General features: G+C 62.1%; 1 protein-coding gene across 1 annotated transcript; it reads right to left on the bottom strand.

Moving 5' to 3' along the window:
* Positions 1 to 546: 546 nt before the first annotated feature.
* TBR1 (T-box brain transcription factor 1) lies at positions 547 to 6,542 on the bottom strand (the record flags this gene model as incomplete). Its single annotated transcript, XM_082312539.1, has 6 exons — positions 547 to 1,390; positions 3,422 to 3,483; positions 4,357 to 4,515; positions 4,850 to 4,971; positions 5,299 to 5,453; positions 5,851 to 6,542. 6 exons carry the CDS (start codon positions 6,540 to 6,542, stop codon positions 547 to 549), a joined length of 2,034 nt encoding a protein of 677 aa, XP_082168665.1.
* Between the last annotated feature and the right edge of the window lie 1,554 nt (positions 6,543 to 8,096).

Here is an 8,096-nt window from a genome sequence, read left to right on the forward strand (position 1 = left end):
AGTGTTTGCCTGGGGAGGGGCAGGGGGGAGAGGGAGAGGAGAGGGGGGCGGGATAAAGAAATTTAAACAGGATCTAAGTTTTTGTGACTTAACAACGAAAACAAAAAAAAAAAAACCAAACAAATAAGAAGGAAACGGAACCAAATAAAAGTAATTGCTTACAATAAATTAAATACTATGTACAGGCATTTCACAGGCTCTTTTTTCCCCACTATTACTGGTATCCCCTAGTATCCATCCGTGGTAAAAGGAAGGAAGCGCTGTACGGCTGGAGAGAGTCTAAGCATCCTACTAATCAGTGGGTTCGGAGCGGCGGTGGCCGCCGCGCCCCCGGGCGCCGCCGGGCCGGGCCGGGCCGGGCGGGGAGCGGAGCGGAGCGGGGCGGGGGGGGGGGGGGCGGCGGCGGCAGCCGCGGCTCTGCCTCCCTGCCGGGCCCGGGGCCGGGCCGGGGCCGGGGGTACGGATGGGGCAGCTAGGGGCGGGGGTCAGTGCGCTAACGCGGAGGAGTTATTGTGCAAAAGGACGGCGGGGCCGGGCGGGCCGCGCCTAGCTGTGCGAGTAGAAGCCGTAGTAGCCGATGTCCTTGGCGCAGGTCTTTTCGCAGTCCCGCTGGGTGAGCACCTCGCTCTTGAGGGGCGAGGAGCTCTCGGACACCGGGGTGTCCGAGGGGGAGATCCGCCTCCTTTTGGCCTGCTCGTAAATCCCAGAATCGGTGGAGTCGATGGACTTAATGGACGACGGCGTCTCGATCCAGCTGGAGTCGGACAAATCTTTGGGCTTGGAGTCCTCGGCGCCCGGCAAGGGGGACCGCTCGGGGGCCAGGCTCTCCGCCTCCTCCCCCAGGTAGGGGTTGCCGGCCGCCATGCGCGCCGCCGCCGCGCTGTTGGGCCAGCAGGAGAGCACGGAGCCCGACTTGCTGCAGTACTGCGGGGGGCTGCGGGCCCCCCAGCCCGAGGGGTCGGCGTAGTAGCCCAGCGGTCGCCCGGCGCAGCCGGCCGCCTGCAGCGGCAGCGCCTTGACGCCGGCGGCCGCGTAGGAAAGCAGCGTGGCCGCGTTGCCGGCGAAGTCGGTGGCCGTGTCGTAGGCAGAGGCGGCGAAGTCGAGGCGGTTGTTGGCGGGGGCGACGAACCAGCGCTGCGGCGAGGGGGCCCCCGGGTCCTCGGCTTGCTGTGGGGAGAGCAGCCCGTTGGTGTGGGGCACGCTGCGGTCGGCGCCGGGCCCCGGGCCGGCTCCTGCCCCGGGGTGGAAGCGGGACTTGGCGTAGTTACTCACGAACTGGTCCTGGAGGAAGGAGCCGGCCATGGCGTAGCGGGCCCCGGGCACGATCTGCGAGCGGGGCGAGTCGTTGGGGGAGGGCGTCAGCCGGTCCATGTCGCAGCCGGTGTAGATCCTGCCCAAGAGAAGGGGAGAGAGCTGGGTGTCCGCCGCAGCCCGGCGCCCTCCTCGGCGCGGCTCCCGCCCGGCCGCAGCCCTCGGGGACGGGACGGGACGGGACGGCGGCCGCCCCAGGGCGCTCTGCCCGGCCCGGGGGCCTGCGCTCCCCCTGCGGGCTCGGCCTCCGGCGCCAGGAGGGCTGGGGGCCACGGGGGGAGGCACGGGGAGCGCATCCCTCGGGCCCGCCCGGCCCGGCGCTGGCAGGGCTGAGAGCTCCTGCTCCGGTCCCAGCGCGGCGGCTCCAAATCCCGCGCCGTGAGGCATTGACCGGTGCCGCCATATGCGCAACAGGCAGCCCGGTCATTTGCCGCGAACAGCGTGAATGGCAGACTACGGAATTGTATCGGCTGTTTAACACTTATTATTGGGAGTCACAGACGAACCATCAACATTTTACCGAGTTTAAATTAAGCTAATCTTTAAACACCTACTGTAGGAAATGTAAAACCAGACGCATCCAGTGTTCCCTGCGTGGCCTATATATAATTCTCCCATGCTGGGCTGCAATTTGCGATTATAAAAACTTTAATGGATGAATAACTACTATCTGTATTTAATTCAGGCTAAAACTGTGCTTTAATTAACCCTCCACGCCTCCTGGAATTTCTTATCCAAAATAAACTTGGCCCTTAAACAAATTCAACGTGCTAGACAACATTGAAGCTTCCCCCTCCCCCCGTCTCCTTTTAAGTGACGCCCTATAAAGTTTTTTTCCTATTAAAAAGAGAAAAGCCCTTGCGGCTGGGGCCGAAGGCCACGCAGCCTTTCTGAAGGCCGCGCATCTCCCTCGCAGAGCTCCCGGCAGAGCGGGCAGGCCCGGCTGCCGCCCTCCGTGGCACCGGGGACGCCGTTCCCCTCCCGGCGGCGGCCCGGCTCCCCCCGCCGCAGCCGCCGCGACCCCCGCCCGTGGGGGAGCGGCCGCACCACCAGCCGCTCCCCGCGCAGAGCCGGTGCTCGGCCCCGGGCGCCCCTCGCACTGGTTCAGGCCTGGGCGTCGTTTCTACCCTTGGACTGAAACCCGACTGCTGGGGGGTGCGGAGCCGCTGTCAGAGCTGAGGGAGGCTTAAGCAGGCGCTGAAGATAGGCGCGGGCTTAAGCGCTCCCAGGGAGGCCGCTCCCCGCCGCAGTTCGGAGAGGAAAAAGGAGCTTTCCCCTCTCAAAGCCGGAGCCCGGTCCCGCAGACCCGCAGCTTGCAGCGGGGCAGGTGAGCTCGAAAGCCGCCCGCCCCCCCGGGGGCCGCTCCGTGCCCGCCACCTCCCGCTGCTCCGGCCCGGGCCGGGCGGGCCGCACCCCGGCCGGGGGAGCCGCAGCCTCAGCGCCCGCCGGGCCGCGGTGTCCCCGTTCGGCTCCCGAGGGCCGGGAAAGGCGGCGGGGGGGGTCGGGGGCCGGCGGGTCAGACGGCTGTGCCTGGGAAGGGGCGGGCGGGCAGAGGCAGCACGAGGACAAACCGCGATTAAACTTCGGAGGCTAAAGCTCCACCCAGAAGAAAGAGGAGAAGAAAAAAAAAAAATCCAAACCCAGAGAAGAACAAAACGAGGCGAAGAAATTTTCCTCCGGACACCGGCTCTGCGGAGCCCGGGATTGCTCGGACCCGGAGGTCGCCGGGGAGTGAGCCCCGGTTGCCCGGGTGCTTCTTTCGGAGCCCTTGCGCGCAAGTGAAACCGGGACTTGGAAAGGGGCGCGAAGAGACGAGCCAGGAAAAACCCCCGGCAAAACCGTGCCACAGCGGGTGCGGGCAGCCCGGGTGCGGGCAGCGCGGCCCCGGGCGCGGAGGCGGGCGCAGGCTGCGCAGGGCTGCGCGGAGCCCGGCCGCGGGGCCAGCCCGGCCCCGCCGGGGGAGCCTGCGGGTGCCTCCCTCCCGGAGGGCTCTGAAGAGCCCGGCGTGACACGCTGCGGTGCGAAATGAAGCCGGCCCGCGTCCTAAAGCTTCCCCCTTTGGCGTGTGTGCGCAGCCGGCAGAAGGGTAATAAAAATCCGGTTTACTTACGTGTCATAATTGTCTCGGAAGCCTTTTGCGAAAGGGTTGTGGTCTATTTTCAGCTGTGTGATCTAGGGAAAGAAAGGATCAGAGCGCACGTTGTGAAAGCCTAAAAAATATACCCTGCTGCAGCCAACACATTTTTAAAAGGATCAAGCTTTGCTCTAGTCGATCAGATTGCCTTTAAAACGTGAAAAAGAAAGCTTTGGCATGCTTATAGGTATCACGGTCTAATTTTAAGATTTACTTTATCGTAAAAAGTACGATAAAATTTAATGTCTGACCCCATGTCTTGAGGCGTGTCGGTGTTCCCACCGCATGGGTATGAATATATTTAAATGCAGAAATGAGGCAAAACGTACCGCAGAACGGTAGCTGGGAGTTCACGTTTGCATCGAGCAAAATAATTAAAGCAAGAACGTGGCCTCAACATATGTCATTTGGAAAAGGGGCCACCAGTCTGTGGCAAAGCCAGACCACTCCGAAACGGAGCCAGGCATTAACGAGATTTTAATCCGAGGAAGTTGCTCCCTCACCCCCGGCGCAAATCAATGAGGTCGTTACTTGATCTTTGCAGCCTTAAAGCTGAAGCTAACAGCCCGCCAGCTAACCGAGCTGTTTCCGACTGGAAGGCAGGCGCCGCGGCTGCACGCCCAGCTCCGGGGGAGCGGCACGGCCGCCGGCAGGGTTTGTGCCCGGCCCGGCGAGGAGGGCAGCGCCGCTGCCCGGGGCTCCCGAAGGCGGAGCGGCGCGGGGGGCCCCGGCCGCGCTCGGGGCTCGCCGGCCTCGGGCAGGGACGAGGGCGCGGAGGGGGCGGAGGGGAGCCCCAGCGGCCGGCACCGGGGGAAGGAGCGGAGCGGCCGGGCCGGGCCGGGCCGGCCTCGGCGGGGGCCCTGCGGGGGGGGCGGGGGGCCGCGAGCGGGACAAAGCGGGGAGCTCTTTACATCGGTGTTTTGGTAGGCGGTGACTGCTATGAACTGGGTCTCGGGGAAGGTGAAGGTCTGCACTCTGCCCGGCTGGTTGGTATCCTCCGTCCCGTCTTCGTTCACCTCCACCACATGCAAGCGGGGCTGGTACTTGTGGAGGGACTGCAAAACCACCATCTGTCAGGCAGAGGAAGAGGAGGGAGGGGGCCGCGGGAAGAGGACATTAGAGCGAGAAGGACGGGGAGAGCGATGCCCGCGGGCGGCGGGACCCCGCCGCCGCCTCCCCGGGACCCGGCTGCGGGCTCCCCCGGCCGCGCCCGGCCAACGCGCCGGGGGTCGACGAGGCCCGTGGCGAAAGAAGCGGGAGGGCTTTTCCCCACCACCGCCACCCCCCTTTGATTTTCACCTAACGACAGGCTCTGAAAAACCACGCGTCCTTTCGGAAACGGCAGGATTTTGCCCGAAGCGATAAAAATGAGTCTGGGAGAGCGTCTGCGTTTCCCCCACTGACCTGCCCGTTGTTGTTTGATGCTCCTTTATTGTTTGTGAGTTTTAGTTTCCCAAAGGAGATTTCCTGGCGCATCCAGTGGGCTCCCGTGTTGGGGGAGTCGGGGTGCATGTACACCCGGTTTCCTAAGCAAAACAACAAAACACACAACCACATCACAGTTCTCGCGTATACCCCGGTGCTGCCGCTGCAGCAGCACACGAGGGCGAGGGACCCCGTTAAAGTTAGCGGTATTTTACTGCCGAAACTCCCTTCCTTTCCACCGAGAAGGATTAAAACAGCTTTTTCCGAACACCGTTTGCTTTCTCCTCCACCCTTTTTTTTTTTTTTAAAAAAAAAGCATCACTGGCCCGTTCTCGTTTAAGAAGTCGCCAGAGCCAGTCCACAAAGGCTTTAATTAATCCTTCTCACCTACATATGTGTCGGGAAAAGTGTTAATTGGAGGAACTTGCCTTGTACATTGGTGTCCGCCTTGCCGCAAGGAACCCATTTGCCTCCCTGAAATCTCCAGTGGTTGGGATCCGCCAAAATTACATCCACAAAAATATTGTAGTGAGCCGTGGGGTCGAGACCAGAAATATTAAAACTTAGGAAAGGGAACATGCGCCTATAAAAAAGGAAAGGGGAAAAAAAAAAAAAAAGAGGAAAGAAGGAAAGCAAGCCACCGGCAGCGACAGGCACACGCGGAGGAACCAGCCCCTTGTGCTTTATCCTCACGGCTCCCGGTAGCGACCGGGAAATCAAAACCCAACAGAAACTCCCTCCCCGAAACGTCGAGCCTTCCGCGGGGAAGGGGCGCGGAGAGCGGGCGCGGGGAGCCGCGGGCAGGCAGGGAGGGCTCTGCCCCGGCGGGCAGCGGCACCGGCACCGGCACCGGCAGCGGCAGCGGCGCGGGCGGGGACCGGCGCTCCCGGCGCAGGGGCCCCGGCGGCGGGCGGGCGGCTCCCCCGGGGCGGCGGAGGCTCCGGGCGGCTCCGCCGGCGCGGCTCCGCGCGGTGGCTTACCTCCCCTGCTTTGTGATGATCATCTCCGTCTGGTGGCGGTGAAATTTCAGCCAGAGTGGCCTGTTGCACAGGTAGACCTGAGCCTTGCCGGGAACGAGCCCCGGCTGGGTGGAGGAGAACTGGTAGAAAGGTGCCCCTTGGTAGGAATGGCCATACTGCTGGGGATAAGGGTAGCCCGCCGTGGGGTAGCCTTGTGGAGAAGAGTTGGACAGGAGGCTGTTATAAGCTCCGTTGGTGATCACAGGATGGTGAGCCATGTAGCGGCTGGGGCTGGCGATGGAGAAGGCTGGGTGAGCAGGTCCATGCTGGCTGGGGTAAGGGAACATGGTACTAGGAGCAGAGGCAGCAGACTGGGGCTGGCTGGACTGAGAGAGCAGATAGCGATCTGCAGCAGATCCATCGAAACTGTGACGAAGCTCAGAGACCCCGTCCAAGACGGGAGAGAGTTTATTTCTCTGGACGTCCCCTGGTGTGTCCTTGGAGTCAGGAAAATTGTCTGTATCTGACTGATTCGTCATCCCCCTGGTAATTTTTTTCAAAGGTGAACTTCTCTCCAGGTTGTCAGTGGTCGAGATAATGGGATGATCATGCAAGGCAAGCTCAGATCCGCCTGCATGTGGGTAACTGCTGCTCACATTGAGAAATTTCTTGGAGAGCATGATAGAGGGAGAAAGACAATGCTCCAGCTGCATAGCTCTAGCACCACAGTAATAACCCTTCAGTCCCTGGATCTGAAAGGGCTCCTTAGTATCAGAAGCTAGACATCCTGGGACCCTCACTAGACAGAAAGCACTTCATCCACCAAATGCTTCCCAAACGTTTGATTTACTTTTTTTTTTTTTTTTTTTTTTTTTTTTCCCTTCCCTGGGAGAAGAGATTGGCCAATTGACACTATGCAGCAATCAGGAAAGACTCACTTTTGATCTTGCTGCTTGTGGAGAGGATGAAACGGCTTCTGCCATTGGTTAACCGCTGACAGTAATTTAATTAGATAGACATTAATTAGGATAATCACCTGGCTCCTGGTCGCGACGATCACGGCAAATTGAAGGAGATGATTTTATTGTGAGATAGAAGGAAGGGGAAGGGGGAAGGGAAGAGTGTGTTTGCTGTAAGAGCTCATTATTATGTGACCTTTCCAGCATTTTTTTTCTTTTTTTTTTTTTTTTTTTTGACTACGGCTGGAAAATAAATCACCCCCCCTGCGATTCCCCAAATATTGCGCGCGTGTCCCCCGCCTTTGTGTGCCGGGGAGGAGAGCGGGTGCCGGGGGCTGGGGGACCGGGCTGGGCGCCGCTGCCCTCCGCTCACCTCCGCGATTTGCCGCCCCTTCGGGAGCGCAGCCCCGCTCCCCCGGAGCGACCCCCTCCCCCCCCCGCGGCGCAACGCCCCCACCCCTTCCCACCCGTGCCCGCTTCGCGGGGGAAAACGCACCCTCCGGCCCCGCTGGCAGCGGCCGCCCATCATCTCTTTTAAGTTCTGAAATAATCATAAGCCCCGCAGCCCAAGTGCCCTAATGTATTTGCCGCGATGTTTACGGGGTCTTTAGTAAATAAATATTTTAGCCGGGAGCCGTAATGCCGGAGATTATCAGCAGAACGGCGTGGAAGGCATCCATCTGCCCATCCGGCCCGGCTCGCCTTCCCCTCGGTGCCCGTTCTCCCTCGGGCCCGCAGGCAGCCCTGGGAGGGGAGAGCTTTTGTACGAGACGGGCCGGCAGCCGCTGCCTCGCCTGGCGGCAGCGCCGCGGCGGCCCGCCGCTCGGGCGGCAGCTCCGGGACGGGGGCCGAGCAGCCCGAACGGCGGCGGCGCTGCGGCGGGAGCCGCCGGCACCCCCTGCCCGCGGGCCCGGCCCGGCCCCGGCCCCGGCGGCGGCTGAGGGCGGGCGGGGCGGCGGCGGGGCCCGCGCGCCCTCCCGAGGGGCTGCGGCCGGGACCCCTCAGCGGGAGGGAGGGAGGGAGGGAGCGGCCGGCGGGCGCCCGGGAGAGCCCCGGGCTGACTGGAGCGGGGCCCGCCGGGGCGCCCAGGAGCTCGGGGGGCTGGCTTGCCACCCCCGCCGCTGCCCAGCATCGGCTCCACTGCCCTTCTGGGCAGGCTTCTGAGTTTTTAAAAGCACCGGTGTTTTGCCCGGGGAGGAGCTTGCTCCTTTCATTTTTCTTAGTGTTTTCCCCTGAGCGGTTTGGACTTCAGGTATTTTACAGATTGCGTCTCTTTCCAGGCGACACCAGCAGCCGGCTTCAAATTCC

The sequence above is a fragment of the Platalea leucorodia genome (assembly GCF_965183815.1).
Source record: "Platalea leucorodia genome assembly, chromosome: 5".
NCBI lineage: Eukaryota > Metazoa > Chordata > Aves > Pelecaniformes > Threskiornithidae > Platalea > Platalea leucorodia.